Below are 21731 nucleotides of genomic sequence, written 5' to 3' on the forward strand. Positions count from 1 at the left end.
AGGCTCGAACATAGGAGATTAGTGATTTAAGAGAATGAATGTGAGTTTTTGTATAAATAATATACAGGGTGGAGCTCACTTATTACAAAAATTATTTCTGTCTTTGTTTTAAAAAATTATAAAAACCGCTGAGACCTGTTGATTTTTATAATATGTAAATACAAAAGGGACGTTTTGACCAGAAATTGCTAAGTGACAAACATTAGTTTTAAGCCTTTTATGCATCAATGAGTCCACCTGTTTCTGTGAATTTTTGTCCCCCGACGTTTGCGTTTATTTCCTGGTTAAGTAACATTACTTTAATAACATGACCCAAGTTGTTTTCATAATTATAATTAGATATACGGATTTGAGAGATTTCTCAGTTGATAATTCAGGTAATATACTCGTTAATGTATACAGATCAAGATAAGAAATTTATTGCAAATGTTAAAGTAATCAAGCCAAGATTTAACAGTTTATAGCCTTAGTAAATTAATTTATATACCCTTGTGGCGTAACAAAATAAAGTTCAAATTATCTATGACATTAATTAAATTATATTTTTAAACGTACATATCTATTTTATTCTTATGATATTTATCTTAAAAAAATAAACCGCAAAACCTTCTAGAATCTTCAGAAATTTTGCAAAGGAACATTGAAATCTTAGCCCAAAACCAAAACTTAGTGTAACATACCTTTAGCCTTTCTCCGGATATCTTCAAGGGTACTCTCTCCAGCAATGCATTGGAAAATGGATGGCTCAGCCTCGTCTCTAATCCAGCATGTTTCGTCCACATTATATTCTATATGTGTATGACCTAAAAAAACTCAAGTCCTGTCAGGAATTAGGTGAAAAAAATAACAGAAATTAGCGTCTGTATCTGTATCCATTGTGTTTTTGTTATTTTTGCTTCCCATTCTTGTTGCCACAGTTCTAACTTTCATTTTTCTCTGTCCAGAGAAACTGTGCAACAATAAATTACACGACAACCGCTTCCAAAGAATTGAAAGAAGCCATAAAATCTAATAAAACACCCTTCTCTGAAAAATAATCAGCAGGCGCATTTGTTTGGGTACCGGTGGCACCATAAACAACGGAAATATTTTTCTCAATTCAAAGAATAACAAAAATGATATTTTAAAATGCAAAGGGTATAAACCTTATCTCATGAAAAGTCACGTTTCAAATTTGCGATACAATAAAGATATAAAAATTTGTATTTTACTAGATAATCCATGCGTACCTACCCATTGATGGTAGAAAGGTTAATCTTTATGGTAAAGAACGACCAGTGAGATTAATAGTCGTTAATTGTCTATCAATCCTTTTGATACCGTAGGTATCTGGGATTATATAGTGTATTTTATCCTTAGAGTAAGTGTGAGTCGTATGGCTAAATCTGGAAAATATAATATTTGACTATTTGAGGTAAGTCTGCCCCCCTATTATGAGTTTCTAGATCTAGAGTTTCTGATCGTAGACGTAGTCCGGTACGCACTGACGACTTTTATGAAGGGCTTTTTCTGGGCTCTGGATATCAGTTCTTTGTATTTTTTATAATTCAATACACCAATCCATATAGGTGTCTCATACAGCAATGTCAAATGCACTACCTACCTGCATGTATATCTGCTGTTTGTAGTTAGCTGCTTGGCCCGCCAATGTTTGGCATAATCTTCATAATCGACGCTGTTCTCGATTCTGCTTTCTAGACTACATTTGACAGATGTTTTTAACATTGAAAACCTCAATCAAGGTATATGCCTAAATATTTTGCAGAATTTGTTGGCTCAAGAGTGTACTATTACTACATCGAAAAGTCTAGTCTTTCTGTTGGCTCCTTAACAGTTCCTCTTTATGAGTTGCGAACTCGAGATTGTTTCTTGTCATCCACTCGTTGACTTCTTTGTAGATTTCGTTGACTTTTTCTTCTAGACCACTTTCAATCAGTACGGCTAAATCATCAGCATAGGCAACGGATGTAACATCTCTTGATTTTAATACCTTGAATTGGTCTCTAATACCTTATTATATAGATATAGAACATTCCATAATATTGGCCCTAGTACGAAGTTCCTACGGTAGGTACCCCAGCGGAGAGCATCATACCCACATCATTGACCACTTTTATATTTCTGCCCATAAGATAGTTCTGAATTCTTCTTCTTCTGGTTCCTATCCGTTTCGGATGTTGGAAATCATATTGGCAATCATAACCTTGCTCGCTGCGGCTCGAAAACAGTTTCGTTAAAGTTTTCTTAAATCATGTTCTCAAACTCCTCAGCTATGATATTCTTCTTCTACCGGTTCCGCGCTTGCCTTTGACTTTACCTTGCAATATGGACTGAAGCAGGGAGTATAACGGTGTTGATTTCTCATAACGTGTCCCAGATACTGCAGTTTTATGCGTTTGATGGCATAAAACACAATCTCCGGTTCCTTCTTCATTCTTCCTAGGACTTCCTTGTTCGTGATCCTTGCTGTCCATGATATTCTCAGCATTCTTCTATAAAGCCACATCTCAAATGCTTCAAGAATTTTAATAGTGGTGTCTGAATTATATTGACCATTAACCACGTTCTTCATATCGAACTTCACGGGAACGGCCCATTTTTTTCTCGTCCTTTTCACTAATTCAGCGATATATTTAACCTCATCTATAGCCAATCATCTATAGCTCAACTTGATACCAGGGAAGGAGAAGCAAAGATATATAAAATAGCCAAACAGAGAGCAAAGAAAGCAAGAGATTTTAATCAGACTAGATGTATCCGAGATAAAAATAATAAAATACTAATTCACGAAAAGGATGTCAAAAAGAGATGGAGAAAGCATTTTGACAGTTTATTAAATGAAGAATTTGACAGACAGCCTGTGGAGTTAACGGAGACAGTAACAACAATGGTTACCAGAATAACAAACGAGGAAGTGACTCAAGCGCTTCAAAAAAATAAAGAAAGGAAAAACAGTCGGACCAGATGATATTCCTGGGGAAGTATGGAGAGCATTGGGAGAGACAGGAATAAGTTGGCTAGCAGGTCTATTTATTAGAATTATGGAAGTTGGACAAATGCCAGACGAATGGAGAAGCAGTATATTAGTACCTGTCTACAAAAACAAGGGAGACATACAACAATGTACAAACTACAGGGCTATAAAACTACTTAGCCACACCATGAAAATATGGGAGAGAGTAATTGATAGACGGATACGTGAAGAAACCGAAATATCCGATAATCAATTTGGCTTTATGCAGGGCAGATCAACAATAGATGCAATTTTCATTATAAGGTAACTGATGTAAAAATACAGGAATAAAGAGACCAACGCTTATATGGTATTCATTGATATTGAGAAAGCATATGATAGAGTTCCTCGAGAGATTATGTGGTGGGCACTCAATAAGAAAGGAGTCCCTGGCGAATATGTAAAGATTGTGAGAGATATGTATGAGGGAGTAACGACTAGTGTTAGGACAGGTGTGGGAGAGACTGATAAATTTCAGGTGAAAGTAGGATTGCACCAAGGCTCGGTGCTTAGTCCTTATTTATTCTCATTAGTTTTGGACCAGATAACAGAGAAACTACAGGGTAGCATTCCATGGTGCCTAATGTATGCTGATGATGTAGTGTTAATAGGAAATAGTGAAAGAGACTTAGAACAAAAACTGGAACAGTGGAGACAAGCTCTGGAGGAAAAAGGTTTAAAACTTAGTAGGACAAAAACAGAGTATTTGGAATGTTCATTTAAAGATGGAGTTACAGTCGAACCCGCTTATTGGAATAGCCTTCGTGCCAATCAAAAGTATTCCTATAACCGGGATATTCTAATAACCGATCATTGGTCGCTAGTGGAAATGTTTCGGGACCTCCAATTTTTATTCCTTAAACCGGGATATTCCTTTAAGAGGTATTCTAATAAGCGGGTTTGACTGTACTACAAATAAAATGGTATCTTTGGATGGTGAAATGATTGTGAAAAGCAATAGTTTTAAGTACCTAGGATTGGTATTACAGAGTAATGGAGAAATAGATGGAGATGCATGCAGTAGAATTAGGACTGGATGGATGAAGTGGAAAGAAGCAAGTGGTGTGTTGTGTGACAGAAAAATTCCAATGAAGCTGAAGGGAAAATTCTATAAGACCGGCTATGATGTACGGAACTGAATGTTGGGCAGTGAAAAAGAAAGAGGAACAACGAATGCATGTGGCGGAAATGAGAATGCATAGATGGATGAGTGGAGTGACAAAGAAGAATAAAATTAGAAATGAGTATATTAGGGGAAGTCTAGGTGTAGCACCAATTGATGCCAAAATGAGAGAGCATAGGTTAAGATGGTTTGGTCATGTTCAACTTCGAGACGTTAATCACCCAATACGAAGAATAGCTGAAGTGCAGATTCCTGGAAGGAGTAGGAGAGGAAGACCAAAGAAGACCTGGGGGGAGACGATAAGGCAGGACATGTTGGTAAAGGGGATTAGCATTGATATGACCCAAGATAGAATTGTGTGGAGAAATGCAATTAGGGCAGCCGACCCCGCATATTGATAAGGCAAAGAGAATGATGATGATCTATAGCTGATCTAGGAATTTATCTGGAATTGTTTGACTTTTTTCGATTTCGAAATTTTTTGAGGCGATTCTTTATAATTGTTTCATAAAATTTTCCTCTAGAGTAGTTATAACAGGCAGATGGTCTATATTCTATAATATGCGCTGTGGCTTAGAGTAGAAATTTTGCTTCGGGCTTGTTAGGAAATAGATTTTGCGCTATTTCCCTTCTTTAGTTGGCACTAATGATTTATGGGGTTTCAGTCCTCAACATCTTGATGGCAATCTTGTAAGCTTCTTCCTATATATCTTCTTCCAATTTAGCGCTTAAGTTCTGCCAGCATGTGCACTTATTATCTGTTTGCTTTGTTAAAATCTTTATTAACTGTTTGTATCTTTCACTTTCTGCGATGTTTTACTGCATCTTGTTTTTTTGTGCCATACGTCTTAAACAAAAGAATTATTTTGTTTATTCTCAATGTCTTCATTCCACCTCCACCAATATGGAACCGTATATGTGGTGATATTTGTTTTGTTACTGCAATTTCTATGTGTTCTGATTAATATTTTTTAAATTTTTTATGGTGGTAATATTATCGTTTGGGTCTCTTATTTCAATTCTGAACTACATACATTTTGTTCAATTTTGCCTTTTTTCTTCCCATTGCTGTAACCTTGATACTTATCTCACAAACGATGTATCTGTGATACGTAAAAAATGTTTTCATCGAGGAAACAAACTGGTGATCAACCACAAATCATCTGTTCACTATACCAGAAACAAAATGTTAAATAAAATAAAATTTACTTATTTTAATAAATTAAAATTTACTAATTTATTTAGAATAAAATTGGGGTACAATAAATATATTTTGAATATTTCTAAGGTTTATCGTATAGCCAAATTTATAATATTTATATTAATTTTTAACTGTTGAAGTTGACTGCTTTTTATGTCTCTATGTACCTACTATGCAGCGCCGGATAAAGGGGCGAGCGAGTCGGGCGACCACCCGGGGCGCCATATTTTGAGGGGCGCCAAATTTTAAGAGACGCCGATATAAAAATAAAATATATTTTTTAAATTCATTATTTTTTTTTTTCGATATTATAGATTAATTTTTAACATTATCTCTAAGACATTGACTAAATAAAATTGTATTGTTTATAAGAAAATGATTTCAAAAACAAAAATTCACTAGTAAAAATAACGTAACCTAAGAATTGCTATGGCTTTTATCACCCATCACTGCAGACAAATGCGTTTAAGGATCTATTTAAAGTTTGTTCACTTTTTTTAAAAGCTCAGTTGTCACGTATTACTTATGTTAACAATCTACTTACAAATTAAAGGAAGATCAAATTTTTAAATTATCAACAAATTTAATAACAGTTAGTTATACTATATTAATACCTGTAGCCCAGTAAATGAACGTGAAATACGGCGATACCGTATAATTTTCATCGTCACGACAGATTTGCTTGAAAATTTGAATTTAGGTTCTATTTACCCTCCACTTCAAAGTTAGACGTATGCCGTTGATTTGTTTTTACTTGGGAGGTGAAAGTCACCCCTTCTCGGGGGTGAAAAAACATACGTTTAAAATTAGTCCGGGAATGGATAAATTGACTAATTGTAAGCAACTTTTGTTCTATAAAGTTTTTTTAACTAAGCCAATACTTTTCGAGTTATTTTCGGTATTAAAAAGTATTCTTAACAAAACGGTAGCTAATAAAAAACGAACATGGTGTATTCATAAAGTCTGTATACCTAGTAAGATGAGCAAAGTTGTAACTCATGAAAATTATGTACGTTGTTATTCGTCAAATTCCAAGTTGACTATTTCAACGTAAGATATCCAAAATATGAAGCACTTTTCGGGAAAAACTCACTAAATCTTTTTTTAAAGCGTTTAAAAAAAGGTTTATTTTTATTGGTTATAAAAGTTTCTAGCATCAAAACTAAGCGAGTTACGCTCAAAATAAAGTTGCCCCCTTTTTTTGGTAAAAAAAATCATTAAAATCTCTCCCTATTTAGCATTCCAAATGAAATTAGTGGTTTCATTACCTTTACATGAACAAATTTTTCAAATAATATCAAATGAAATTATAATTTCAATAAGTATACTTATTGCAGTAAAACAATACAAAATGAGATAATCACATATTTGGCATCGGCTGTTTGTGATGATATTTTGGAACGTACCCGTAAAGCAAAATATTGTATCATTATTTTAGATTCTAGGTACTCCTGATATTAGTTATGTTATAAGTCAAAAGTAACAACTTTGATTTACGCATCCTCTAATGACATCGGCATAAAAATCAGGGAGCATTTTATTAGCTACCAAGAAGTTGAAGAATCAACAGGCTACTTATTATGTGAGATAGATAATACACCTGCCATATCCGGATCAATGTGGCGACAGACCGATCCGGATATGAAAAAATCCGGATATCAAGACCACTACTTCTTTTACAGTGTCTGAAACGTTTTCTCCTTCATACATTCCAGTCATCAACGCCGTCAATAACTTTCGTCGATAGAAACATTTTATAGATTCTATAATACATTATTTCGCCATCTTTTAGTTCTTCTTTTAGTGCGTTGTCCAACAGCAGGACTGCCTTTCTCGGTAGATTCCGGTAGATCCGGACGGCGCAGAACCGTCCGGATATGGGAAGGTCCGGATATGACGGGTCCGGATATTGCAGGTTGTACTGTAAAACCGTTAATGAATGATTTTCAATTGAATTTAGATTATTGTAGAGGCAAAGGATGTGACAACGGCTGTAACGTGAAGGGAAGCAATAAAGGTGTACAAGCTCGTGTTTGCAAAGAATTTCTTTGTCTATGCCATGTGGATGTCACTTCCTCAATTTAGTCATTGGGGATGCAGCCATATCTTGCACACAATCAACATCTTTTTTGGTACCTATTGAAAAACGTTTATACACATTTTTTCTTTTTGTTGACATTGTTGCACTTTTATCTTTTATCTCGCTTCTTCGTCGCTTGAACTTGCGCTTTTTATGCTATTCCATATGTTGCATCAGTTATAAATAATAACTATTGTAATAGTTTTTAAACACATATATTTTTACACAGTTCTTTATTGTAAAATTTTGATTTTTTTGTCGTTTTTTACTATATTTTTTATATTTGCAGTAAATTTTTATATTCTTGTATGAAAGGGCGCCAAATTTTGTTTTGCCCGAGGCGCTCAAAACTCTAGAACCGGCCCTGCTACTATACTATGTAATATACCACGCCACTGAGTCTGCACATCCATATTATAATCTTACCTTATCACATACAATAGCGTGACTCCACTAACATTTTGTATTTTTTTTCTAGTGCATCCTGACATCGCATCGGAAAGTGTGCTAATGAAAATCATCATTTTATTAAATTAGCGGCAATTAAACAAGAACCACAGTGCGCGCGTATACCACCAGAGTAATCAGAGCAAAAACTATTCACTTGAAATATTCATAGAAGACAAAATGATACAGAATTCCTACAAGGCCATGTATCGCCCAAATTTCTACGAAAGCACGTGCTTGAGGTGCAACGAAACCGTGTATCAAGTCGACAGGGTCGGACCCTTGAAGGACTTTACGTTTTTTCACAGTGGGTGTTTTAAGTGCGCCATCTGCGGGACGAAACTTACTCTAAAGACTTATTACAATAATCAACATCGGCAGGAAGATAAGGAAGTGTACTGTAATAGTCATGTACCGAAAATTGGACCAGGGCATTTGGATGGTTCTTCGGTTGGTATCAGATCGGCTCTCAACGTTCCTAAGAGCACGAATTTGTATAATGAGCAAATCAGGGGACCTAGTCGAGTTAGCAACGATTCAGAAGGTAAGTTTTTAATAACTGTTTTACTTGTTTTTCTAGTTGTTTTCTACTAAGTTACTTTGGGGTGGTCTGACTATAGTTCTTAGAAAGTGTGCACTTGGCGCTGCCAAGTGCACACTTAACCAAATAAATATAAAAAAGAATAATAAAACAAAATGTTTAAACAAATACTACATACTTTTCCAAACAATGACAAAACACACCTGTCTAACTCCTCTCCTAATTTCTACTGCTGCGGACGTGGAACCTTCGATCTTAATTCTGGAGTTTTAGTTCGCGTAAAAGTTTTTAAAATAAGAAAATCTACGGTTTCGTTTTGATTCAAATCTGTCTCACTCCATCCTCCGATAGTACACAGACTCGTCTTCCTCAGAACCTCCTTGACAACAGGTAGATCTAGAAATAGTACCATCGGAGGATGGAGGGAGACAGATTTGAATCAAAACGAAACAGTAGATTTTCTTATTTTACTAATGCCATACTCTGTATTAGAGTACACAGACTCGTTTCATACAGGTTCTCTGAACTGTAAATTGGAATATTTTCCTAACGGTCATACCTGGGTTAAACAGAAAACTTGAATCGAGTCGAAATTCATTTCAAAAGTTTTTAAGGCTGCACCTACATTGGATCCGTATTTCTCCGATCCGACGTCGGATTAAAAAACAAACTCATGGTATTAAAAGGCTGCACCTACATTGGTCTACAAAGGCCGACGTCGAACTGCTTCTCTGCTGTAGCTTCTCCTATCAATCGCCCGATATCGGGCGATTTACGGATCCAATGTAGGTGCAGCCTAGTAGTAAAAGAGTAGAACAGACATGACATTTGGCTGGAATATTCGGATCTTTCTCCTTGTGGTATACTCGCCAGACCTCCAAACAGGGTTGAGCATGCTGAATGCTTGTTGAGCTTTTCGTATCATACGAATATCGTCTTCTCTACCTCCGTTTTCTGTTATGACACTTCTAAGATACGTGAAGTTTTCCACATTTTCAATCTGCATGTTGTCGATAGTAAATAGCGTGTTGTTCCTTGCATTTATTCTCATGTATTTTGAGTTTTTATTGGGCCCACCCGCCCAATAAAAACTCACATTGTATAACACCTAGCATCTAGTCGAGTATCGAGCATCTAGCCTATTGTATTGGGATTCTTCTTATGATCCAACTTATAAAACTTGCATTGAATATCTCAGTTTCCGAATTTCTGCAACTTTGTAGTTTACCTACAACTTATTCATGGATCGTGCTAACATAAAAAAACACAAGTGTTTGAGTTAGCACGTGTAGGCAGGCACCGGCGGTTAGTCTTTAAACAAGGACTTCGGCAAGCAGGTAAAACGAGCAAGGAACCTTACAAAAGCGTTCCCTGTGTTTCTTAATAAATTTTGATTTCAGATTTTTTGATGAATAGTTATTCTTCGTTTTTATTAATAAGTACCTAGACAAAAATTAAAATTTATTAAGTAGTTACATTTCGTAGTGTGTACTTGTGTAGTTCAAAATATCCCCATCAAATTAGAAACAAAAGAAGCAAAAAGCGCTTTAGAGCGGGCCCCTGCGGGGTCCGGGCCCTGGTTCCGCGGAACCATGCTCAGTACGCCACTGGGAACAGCAATGAGAGAACAATGCACAGTGTACAATATGAATAGAATATAATCAGAGCAAAAAGTATTCACTCGGAATATTCATAGAAGACAAAATGATACAGAATTCCTACAAGGCCATGTATCGCCCAAATTTCTACGAAAGCACGTGCTTGAGGTGCAACGAAACCGTGTATCAAGTGGAAAGGGTCGGACCCTTGAAGGACTTTACGTTTTTTCACAGTGGGTGTTTTAAGTGCGCCATCTGCGGGACGAAACTTACTCTAAAGACTTATTACAATAATCAACATCGGCAAGAAGATAAGGAAGTGTACTGTAATAGTCATGTACCGAAAATTGGACCAGGGCATTTGGATGGTTCTTCGGTTGGTATCAGATCGGCTCTCAACGTTCCTAAGAGCACGAATTTGTATAATGAGCAAATCAGGGGACCTAGTCGAGTTAGCAACGATTCAGAAGGTAAGCCATTAATATTAAGTTTATTTAACCAGTTTTTAAATTGACATTGACTGTGGAAAGACTACTACTCCACTAGGTACTCAGAAGAACTTTTTTTTGACCTACGCTGTGAGTTTTGTTCTTCTTCTACTTCGTGCTATCTCCTCAATGGAGGTTGGCTATAACAATTGCAAACTCTTCCCTGTCTTCAGCTGTTCTCATTAGCTGTTCAAAATTTAGCACTGTCAATTGTCCATGTTTCTTAGCCACGATAGTCTTTTCCATAGTAGTTCTATAATATTTCCCTCGATCTTGCCTTTCACTATTAGTTGAGCATATTGGTACTTATTATTTCTCAATATGTGGCTCTAACTTTCACTGTGTTAAAAAGTTTTCGTTCCTTTCCTATTCTAGGCATCACCTCTTCGTTTACCTATGCGATGTCTATGAGATCTTGAGGACTCTTCAGTAGATACCCATTTCAAAGGCCTCTAATTTATTTATGGTTGATTTTTAAGGGTGTACGTTTCAACTACACAGAGGAGGAGTCATTAGTAGTCATTAGTAGAGGTAACATTTTGATAAACGTAGTCAAGTTTCGAATTTTATTCGGGAGTCACATAGGAGTCTTTTGATTTTTCGAAACTTTTTTCTGGCCTTTTCTATTCTAGATCTTATTTCTAGATCAGAATTTAGACTGCTATCGTTCCAACGATAATTAGACCTATATCAAAGTAGAGAACAAGCTGGATTCAGAGCAAACTTTGGAACCAACGATCATCTCCAAACAATAAAACAACTCATCGAAAAATCCATATAATATATCAAGCCCTTAGTTTTAACATTTGTAGATTTCGACAAAGCATTCGACTCAGTAGAACTCGACAGTGTTACAGAAGCACTAAACGAGAGCCGCATTGATAGCCGATATTCGAGGCTAATATGTAATATATATAAAAATGCGACAAGCTCGATACAACTACACGCTAACAGCAACCAAATAAAAATCCAAAGAGGTATCCGACAAGGTGATACTTTATCACCTAAACTTTTCATATCGGCTCTAGAAAAAGCGATCAAAACCCTCGAATGGGGTGACAAAGGAATAAATGTGGACGGAGAGATGCTACACCACCTAAGCTACGCAGACGATATAGTCCTGATTGCAGACGATTTGGGACAAACAAAGAAAATGTTAGAAGAACTTAGTACAGCCTGTCATAAAATAGGCTTAAAAATGAATATAACAAAAACAAAATATATGACGAACTTAGTACCAAGTAAACACCTTGAAATACAAAATGAACAAATAGAACTGGTAGACAGATATATATATATATATATATATATATATATATAAATCCAATTTTGATCACAGCTGAACAATATTAAACACAAATGGAAAGGATTAATGGGTAAGCAGCTGAAATAACGGAGCCAAGAGTACTCTTTTTTCAATATCAAATATATTTCGGTATTGCCTTTATACCATCATCAGTGATTGCTACAAATGTGTTATAAGTGAGTTGCTTTGTGAAATAATTAAAAATGTTATTAAACTTACAAAGTTGAGATTGCGGCTCTATGGTTAAAATTTTTTTGTAAAAAATCTTCCAAAAGGGGAAACATCAAACATGTTAAAATTGTAAAAACACAAGAAAAAACAAAACATTTAAATGAAAAAAACTGTAACAATGCACATTTAAAAAAATAAATTAAGTTTTAAAATCTTTTTTGAATCTTAAGAAACCAAAACATTAGGTAGGTACAACCAGTACTTTTTTTGTACAAAAAAAAACTTGAAATTAAAATGAATTAGCGGTAATCCTAAATGTTATGTTCTATGTTCTATGGTAGAAACAAATGATAGCTGACAATGACATAATGAAATTTTGTTTTGTGGTTTTATTCACCCTAACCTAACCTTACTTTTTTTTTTTTTTTTTTTTTTCCACTTAAAAAAACATAATTCTCAAATGCAGATATTCGAGATGGAAAGAAATACGAAAAAACCTACAGCCTACAGCTTATATGCTTTTGGTTTATTCATATTCATCAGAAACCATGGTGTTACGATGTAGTTTGTTTGTATTGAATTCTTTATCTAAGTGAAGTAAGTGTGAGTAAATCTCACTTAAGTGGCTGATGTCTGATTTTTTGTTTATAGTTAAATCAGTCTCAGAAATAAAAGCCATTTCAAGAAACAACCTTTTAAAATAATTGTTTTCCACTGCTAGAACTTTAGCATCTGTATAGTTCATTTGGTGATCATTTTCATGGACATGCATGGATAAACTACATCTGTCTGGATATCTTCTGGCATCACTTCTGTGCGACGTGATACGATCTTTCAATCGTCTCGAAGAATGGCCTATGTACTGCAGATTGCAATTTGTGCATGGTATACTATACACTATATTTGACATATTGTCTTTCAAAGTTTTGTCTTTAAGTTTTGAGAAAACTGACTTCATTGTTACAGCTGTTTTTGTAGCAAACTTAAAGTCACCAACAGAATTGAAGATTCGTGTCAGTTTTGGTGTTACATTATGTATGTAAGGTAGTGTATAATATTTGGTGGGCATGGATGTTATGGCTACAGTATCAATTTCTTGATCAACAGTGGTACTGTTTACAGGAGAAAGGTTTTGTGTAGTGTTAAGTGTAACCGATGGTGTGCTAAACAAAATTTTCTTCAAAAGAGCTGGTGGATAGCCATTATCTAGGAACAACTGGTATAAGATTTTTAGGTTTTTTTGTTGTAGTGATATATCTGAGATTTGTATGACCCTACATTTCATTTGTTCAACTAAATTTAATTTTATGGAATGTTTATGGTAGGACATATAGTTTAAAAACCTACCTGAGGCCATAGATTTTCTGTACCAGTCTACTACTATTTTGTTATGATTTGAACGTATTAGCTTTGTATCTAAAAATGGGACAGAGTGTAATTCATCTTCTACCTCAATAGTGAATTGAATGTAAGGGTCATAGCTATTAAAAACAAAAAGTAGTTCCTCTGTTGAATCTTTAGGTATGGCTAGTATTAAGTCATCAACATATTTCTTTATGAAACTCAGCTTAAACGATAAAACCGGGATGACTATGTCTAGCAAATCGTCCATCACATAATTTGCCAGAATAGGACTGATCTTAGCACCCATGGGAGTGCCCCAACTTTGTTTTATAATTCTTTCTCCATAAGAGAAATAATTATTATTAAATAAAAAAGAAATCAAATCAATAAAGCTACTGATGTCCATCTTACAGTGTCTACTTATATCATTCCAATGTTTATGTACCGATCTAATGCAAGTATCTAAATATATATTGCTGAAAAGTGATACCACATCTAAGCTGACAAGAACGTAGTTGTTAGGTAACATATAACCATTAAAGATTTTATTAACTTCAAAGGAATCTTTTATGAAATAATCATTGTTTTTGTCATATGCTAAGGTTAAAATGTCTGTAACCAAAGAAGATACATTTTCTGTAGGTGAATTTATAGTAGACACTATAGGTCTTATTGACAATGTGGGCTTATGAATTTTCGGTAGAGAATAATATTTTGGAACGATACCATTATATTTTGTAAGATTTTTCTTTGTGACATCATCAATATATTTATTTTTAAATAAGTTTCCAACCAACTTGTTACTTTGTGTTTGTATTGTATTAGTGGGATCAGTTCTTAATTTTGTATAACAACTATCATTGTCTAAGAGCTCATTCGACAATCTTGTATAGTCCACTTTATTCATGACTACAGTGACATTACCTTTATCTGATTTTGTTACTATTAAATCAGGGTGTTCCTTCAAAAACTTCTTTGTTTTACAAAGAAGGCTCTGGAAGTAATTATTGGAATTATTAGTATTCTTAGTAACATAATTAGTCAATATATTAGTAGTTTTAGCTCTAGTAATGGAACGTTTATTTTCATCAGATATTGACGAAGTCACAAAATCTACATCAGCTAAAAGGCTTTTTATAGAAATATCATAATTAACTTTTGGTTCTACAGCAAAGTTGGGGCCTAATGCCAGAAACTGTGTAATGTCATCTGGGATGTTTACACTACTAATATTTTTTATCCAGCCAGGTCTAGTTTTTACATAATTATTATGAGTTTGTTTCTTAAGATTTTCTAATTTGTTTTGTTGTATAGTTTTAGTACTGTGAAATACTTTATTGTATATAATGGCTTGTCTACTTTTAAATTCATTAAAAATTGATTCGTTGCAACTATCAACTATTTCTACCTCAAGTAACTTTAATTCATTTTCATATCTGTGAATTAGTCTATGATTAGATGATATTTCATTATACAGTAATTTTGTACCTAACTTACGCTTTGTTTCTACAATTTTGTGGTTACATTCCATGCCTCGTCCTTCTATAAAAGTTTGTATTGGAGAAACCACCTGATTGATGGCTCTGGGTTGAAGTCCCAAATGTCTGCAATTCAACAGGAACTGTCTACGGTTTCTCTCTCTTGCCAACTTACGGTTAATGTTTGCCCATCTCTTCAGACTTTTTACAGCGAACTCACCAAAACGATTTTTGATGGTGGTAAAGAAACCCATAACTTGAATAAAAATCCAATTTTGATCACAGCTGAACAATATTAAACACAAATGGAAAGGATTAATGGGTAAGCAGCTGAAATAACGGAGCCAAGAGTACTCTTTTTTCAATATCAAATATATTTCGGTATTGCCTTTATACCATCATCAGTGATTGCTACAAATGTGTTATAAGTGAGTTGCTTTGTGAAATAATTAAAAATGTTATTAAACTTACAAAGTTGAGATTGCGGCTCTATGGTTAAAATTTTTTTTGTAAAAAATCTTCCAAAAGGGGAAACATCAAACATGTTAAAATTGTAAAAACACAAGAAAAAACAAAACATTTAAATGAAAAAAACTGTAACAATGCACATTTAAAAAAATAAATTAAGTTTTAAAATCTTTTTTGAATCTTAAGAAACCAAAACATTAGGTAGGTACAACCAGTACTTTTTTTGTACAAAAAAAAACTTGAAATTAAAATGAATTAGCGGTAATCCTAAATGTTATGTTCTATGTTCTATGGTAGAAACAAATGATAGCTGACAATGACATAATGAAATTTTGTTTTGTGGTTTTATTCACCCTAACCTAACCTTACTTTTTTTTTTTTTTTCCACTTAAAAAAACATAATTCTCAAATGCAGATATTCGAGATGGAAAGAAATACGAAAAAACCTACAGCCTACAGCTTATATGCTTTTGGTTTCTGATGAATATGAATAAACCAAAAGCATATAAGCTGTAGGCTGTAGGTTTTTTCGTATTTCTTTCCATCTCGAATATCTGCATTTGAGAATTATGTTTTTTTAAGTGGAAAAAAAAAAAAAAAAGTAAGGTTAGGTTAGGGTGAATAAAACCACAAAACAAAATTTCATTATGTCATTGTCAGCTATCATTTGTTTCTACCATAGAACATAGAACATAACATTTAGGATTACCGCTAATTCATTTTAATTTCAAGTTTTTTTTTGTACAAAAAAAGTACTGGTTGTACCTACCTAATGTTTTGGTTTCTTAAGATTCAAAAAAGATTTTAAAACTTAATTTATTTTTTTAAATGTGCATTGTTACAGTTTTTTTCATTTAAATGTTTTGTTTTTTCTTGTGTTTTTACAATTTTAACATGTTTGATGTTTCCCCTTTTGGAAGATTTTTTACAAAAAAATTTTAACCATAGAGCCGCAATCTCAACTTTGTAAGTTTAATAACATTTTTAATTATTTCACAAAGCAACTCACTTATAACACATTTGTAGCAATCACTGATGATGGTATAAAGGCAATACCGAAATATATTTGATATTGAAAAAAGAGTACTCTTGGCTCCGTTATTTCAGCTGCTTACCCATTAATCCTTTCCATTTGTGTTTAATATTGTTCAGCTGTGATCAAAATTGGATTTTTATTCAAGTTATGGGTTTCTTTACCACCATCAAAAATCGTTTTGGTGAGTTCGCTGTAAAAAGTCTGAAGAGATGGGCAAACATTAACCGTAAGTTGGCAAGAGAGAGAAACCGTAGACAGTTCCTGTTGAATTGCAGACATTTGGGACTTCAACCCAGAGCCATCAATCAGGTGGTTTCTCCAATACAAACTTTTATAGAAGGACGAGGCATGGAATGTAACCACAAAATTGTAGAAACAAAGCGTAAGTTAGGTACAAAATTACTGTATAATGAAATATCATCTAATCATAGACTAATTCACAGATATGAAAATGAATTAAAGTTACTTGAGGTAGAAATAGTTGATAGTTGCAACGAATCAATTTTTAATGAATTTAAAAGTAGACAAGCCATTATATACAATAAAGTATTTCACAGTACTAAAACTATACAACAAAACAAATTAGAAAATCTTAAGAAACAAACTCATAATAATTATGTAAAAACTAGACCTGGCTGGATAAAAAATATTAGTAGTGTAAACATCCCAGATGACATTACACAGTTTCTGGCATTAGGCCCCAACTTTGCTGTAGAACCAAAAGTTAATTATGATATTTCTATAAAAAGCCTTTTAGCTGATGTAGATTTTGTGACTTCGTCAATATCTGATGAAAATAAACGTTCCATTACTAGAGCTAAAACTACTAATATATTGACTAATTATGTTACTAAGAATACTAATAATTCCAATAATTACTTCCAGAGCCTTCTTTGTAAAACAAAGAAGTTTTTGAAGGAACACCCTGATTTAATAGTAACAAAATCAGATAAAGGTAATGTCACTGTAGTCATGAATAAAGTGGACTATACAAGATTGTCGAATGAGCTCTTAGACAATGATAGTTGTTATACAAAATTAAGAACTGATCCCACTAATACAATACAAACACAAAGTAACAAGTTGGTTGGAAACTTATTTAAAAATAAATATATTGATGATGTCACAAAGAAAAATCTTACAAAATATAATGGTATCGTTCCAAAATATTATTCTCTACCGAAAATTCATAAGCCCACATTGTCAATAAGACCTATAGTGTCTACTATAAATTCACCTACAGAAAATGTATCTTCTTTGGTTACAGACATTTTAACCTTAGCATATGACAAAAACAATGATTATTTCATAAAAGATTCCTTTGAAGTTAATAAAATCTTTAATGGTTATATGTTACCTAACAACTACGTTCTTGTCAGCTTAGATGTGGTATCACTTTTCAGCAATATATATTTAGATACTTGCATTAGATCGGTACATAAACATTGGAATGATATAAGTAGACACTGTAAGATGGACATCAGTAGCTTTATTGATTTGATTTCTTTTTTATTTAATAATAATTATTTCTCTTATGGAGAAAGAATTATAAAACAAAGTTGGGGCACTCCCATGGGTGCTAAGATCAGTCCTATTCTGGCAAATTATGTGATGGACGATTTGCTAGACATAGTCATCCCGGTTTTATCGTTTAAGCTGAGTTTCATAAAGAAATATGTTGATGACTTAATACTAGCCATACCTAAAGATTCAACAGAGGAACTACTTTTTGTTTTTAATAGCTATGACCCTTACATTCAATTCACTATTGAGGTAGAAGATGAATTACACTCTGTCCCATTTTTAGATACAAAGCTAATACGTTCAAATCATAACAAAATAGTAGTAGACTGGTACAGAAAATCTATGGCCTCAGGTAGGTTTTTAAACTATATGTCCTACCATAAACATTCCATAAAATTAAATTTAGTTGAACAAATGAAATGTAGGGTCATACAAATCTCAGATATATCACTACAACAAAAAAACCTAAAAATCTTATACCAGTTGTTCCTAGATAATGGCTATCCACCAGCTCTTTTGAAGAAAATTTTGTTTAGCACACCATCGGTTACACTTAACACTACACAAAACCTTTCTCCTGTAAACAGTACCACTGTTGATCAAGAAATTGATACTGTAGCCATAACATCCATGCCCACCAAATATTATACACTACCTTACATACATAATGTAACACCAAAACTGACACGAATCTTCAATTCTGTTGGTGACTTTAAGTTTGCTACAAAAACAGCTGTAACAATGAAGTCAGTTTTCTCAAAACTTAAAGACAAAACTTTGAAAGACAATATGTCAAATATAGTGTATAGTATACCATGCACAAATTGCAATCTGCAGTACATAGGCCATTCTTCGAGACGATTGAAAGATCGTATCACGTCGCACAGAAGTGATGCCAGAAGATATCCAGACAGATGTAGTTTATCCATGCATGTCCATGAAAATGATCACCAAATGAACTATACAGATGCTAAAGTTCTAGCAGTGGAAAACAATTATTTTAAAAGGTTGTTTCTTGAAATGGCTTTTATTTCTGAGACTGATTTAACTATAAACAAAAAATCAGACATCAGCCACTTAAGTGAGATTTACTCACACTTACTTCACTTAGATAAAGAATTCAATACAAACAAACTACATCGTAACACCATGGTTTCTGATGAATATGAATAAACCAAAAGCATATAAGCTGTAGGCTGTAGGTTTTTTCGTATTTCTTTCCATCTCGAATATCTGCATTTGAGAATTATGTTTTTTTAAGTGGAAAAAAAAAAAAAAAAAGTAAGGTTAGGTTAGGGTGAATAAAACCACAAAACAAAATTTCATTATGTCATTGTCAGCTATCATTTGTTTCTACCATAGAACATAGAACATAACATTTAGGATTACCGCTAATTCATTTTAATTTCAAGTTTTTTTTTGTACAAAAAAAGTACTGGTTGTACCTACCTAATGTTTTGGTTTCTTAAGATTCAAAAAAGATTTTAAAACTTAATTTATTTTTTTAAATGTGCATTGTTACAGTTTTTTTCATTTAAATGTTTTGTTTTTTCTTGTGTTTTTACAATTTTAACATGTTTGATGTTTCCCCTTTTGGAAGATTTTTTACAAAAAAATTTTAACCATAGAGCCGCAATCTCAACTTTGTAAGTTTAATAACATTTTTAATTATTTCACAAAGCAACTCACTTATAACACATTTGTAGCAATCACTGATGATGGTATAAAGGCAATACCGAAATATATTTGATATTGAAAAAAGAGTACTCTTGGCTCCGTTATTTCAGCTGCTTACCCATTAATCCTTTCCATTTGTATATATATATATATATAAATATAAAACGAGTGGTCGTCAAACCATTAACCTTGGATCCTTTGATCACTGAGTGTGTTTCAAGGATCTACATCTCATGTTTTTATATATATATATATATATATATATATATATATATATATATATATATATATATATATATATATATATATATATATATATATATATATATATATATATATATATATATATATATATATATATATATATATATATATATATATATGTAAGGACAATCAAACAACCGAAGTATCCAGAAGAATAATACGATGGGCAGCATACGGAGCTCTTAGGAACGTTTTTAAGAGTGACATTCCAACTAATATGAAGAAAAAAGTTTTCGACCAATGCGTGCTACCGGTGATGACCTAGGGTGCAGAAACATTATCGCTCACAAAGAAAAACGCACAAAAGCTAAGAGTAGCGCAGAGAAGAATGGAGCGATCAATGATAGGGGCCACTCTGCGAGACAGGATTAGAAACGAAGATCTACGAGCTAAGACCAAAGTCATAGACGTCATTGAAAGAAGCTGTAACTTAAAATGGAAATGGGCTGGACACGTTGCCAGAATGAAGGACGGAAGATGGACTCGTAAACTAGTTGAATGGAGACTAAGACCCGATAAACGTAGCAGAAGAAGACCACCAACACGATGGCAAGATGACTTACGAAGGACAACAAAAAACTGGGTACAGCAAGCACAAGATAGAACACTTTGGAGACAAACAGGGGAGGCCTATGTCCAGCAGTGGATTGAGAGAGGCTGATGATGATCGTTCCAACACCTCAGATACTTGAACGTGTTGACTTGTTCTAAAAAGTGCCTGTCTATGGAGCAAAGTTGAAGTACATTTTGGTTTTTTCGGATTGACGTCACTTAATGTTTTCTTAATGTTTATTTTCATACCAAATTCAACAGACCGAGTTAGTCCTGTCGATGAGTCATTGTAGACCTAAGTCTGAATCCGAAATCAACTCCGTATCATCGTCATATCTGATGATGTTGATACTAACGCTATTCGCCTTGAACAGGATATAATGTTCCGGGGGTTGGTTCTGATGGCGTATTTGCATTCAGTCCGAAACCCTAAAAAACCCCCGAGTAATCTTTTGCGTCAATTAAGTGTCGAAAACCCTCGAAACTCTAGAAGATGACGTGCCTTAGCAGTGAGCCTGAGGCTCCAGGTAGTTACTCCGGCAGTCGGTTCTGATGGCGTGTTCGTGCTAAGCGACCCGAAAAACCTCGAATAATCTGTTTTTATCAATTTAATATGGAAAACCCTCAAAACTCCAAATGACGTTCCCTAGCACTAACCCTGGGCATCAGGTGATCCGTGGGTTGGTTCTGATGAAGTATTCATGTTCAGCGACCTCAAAAAGCATACTGATTTTAACATGTTTATGCACTTTTGGGTGTATTTTATGCACTGCAATTTTTTTCATCCATTTTTCTATTGTAGACTTTTTTGAGACATTGTAAACACAATGCAAAAAGTTGCACCAGTCCATACCTGGGTTCTCTATTTAAAAATCGATTTATTTTTGCCTAAATGCCCTGGTCTATCTTAGTCCAGGAATGCATTTAGTCCAAGGCGCATCTGTTTTGAGATGGACGTTGAGTGGTGACTCAAATTTTTTTGCAGAAATTGCTTGAAAATAACTAAAATAATAATATTTGAGTTATCCTCCCACTCAAAATGGTCCGGAACATTGTTTAAATAATCAAAATGTCAAAATATGAAGGAAAAATTCGATTTTTTATTGGTTTTTTGATTATAACTTTAAAACTATTCATTTCTGAGAAAAGTTGTACTAACATAAAAGTTGCATAATTAAATTTCCTACAATATAGAATTGGTTAAAAATTTAAAAAATAGTTACCCTTGTTGCAAAATAGCAATAGTTGCGAAAAAAACCATACAAAAACAAGTATTGGAATTTTACGTTTTTCAACCATTTATGTTTAACTTAGGACCTTCATATTTTACCCAGAAAAACTTTATGATATAGTAAAACAACACTGTCAATTTCATTAAGATCGGTTTAACAGATTTTGCAAAATAAATTTTGCAATCCAG

General features: G+C 33.7%; 1 protein-coding gene across 3 annotated transcripts in view; it reads left to right on the forward strand.

The window, feature by feature from the left end:
- Positions 1-21731, forward strand: part of LOC114327521 (hillarin) — a 232469-nt gene that overhangs the window by 34319 nt on the left and 176419 nt on the right. For 2 of the 3 annotated variants that reach the window (XM_050648775.1, XM_050648777.1), the window contains exon 2: positions 7896-8408. In XM_050648775.1, coding sequence (XP_050504732.1) covers positions 8045-8408 — 364 coding nt within the window. In that variant the 5' untranslated portion in view covers positions 7896-8044. Of the gene's footprint in view, positions 1-7895; positions 8409-10086; positions 10474-21731 lie in introns of those variants that run through there. The other variant, XM_050648776.1, reaches the window with a different exon arrangement.

The sequence above is a fragment of the Diabrotica virgifera genome, chromosome 4 (genome assembly GCF_917563875.1).
Source record: "Diabrotica virgifera virgifera chromosome 4, PGI_DIABVI_V3a".
In the NCBI taxonomy this organism is placed as follows: domain Eukaryota; kingdom Metazoa; phylum Arthropoda; class Insecta; order Coleoptera; family Chrysomelidae; genus Diabrotica; species Diabrotica virgifera.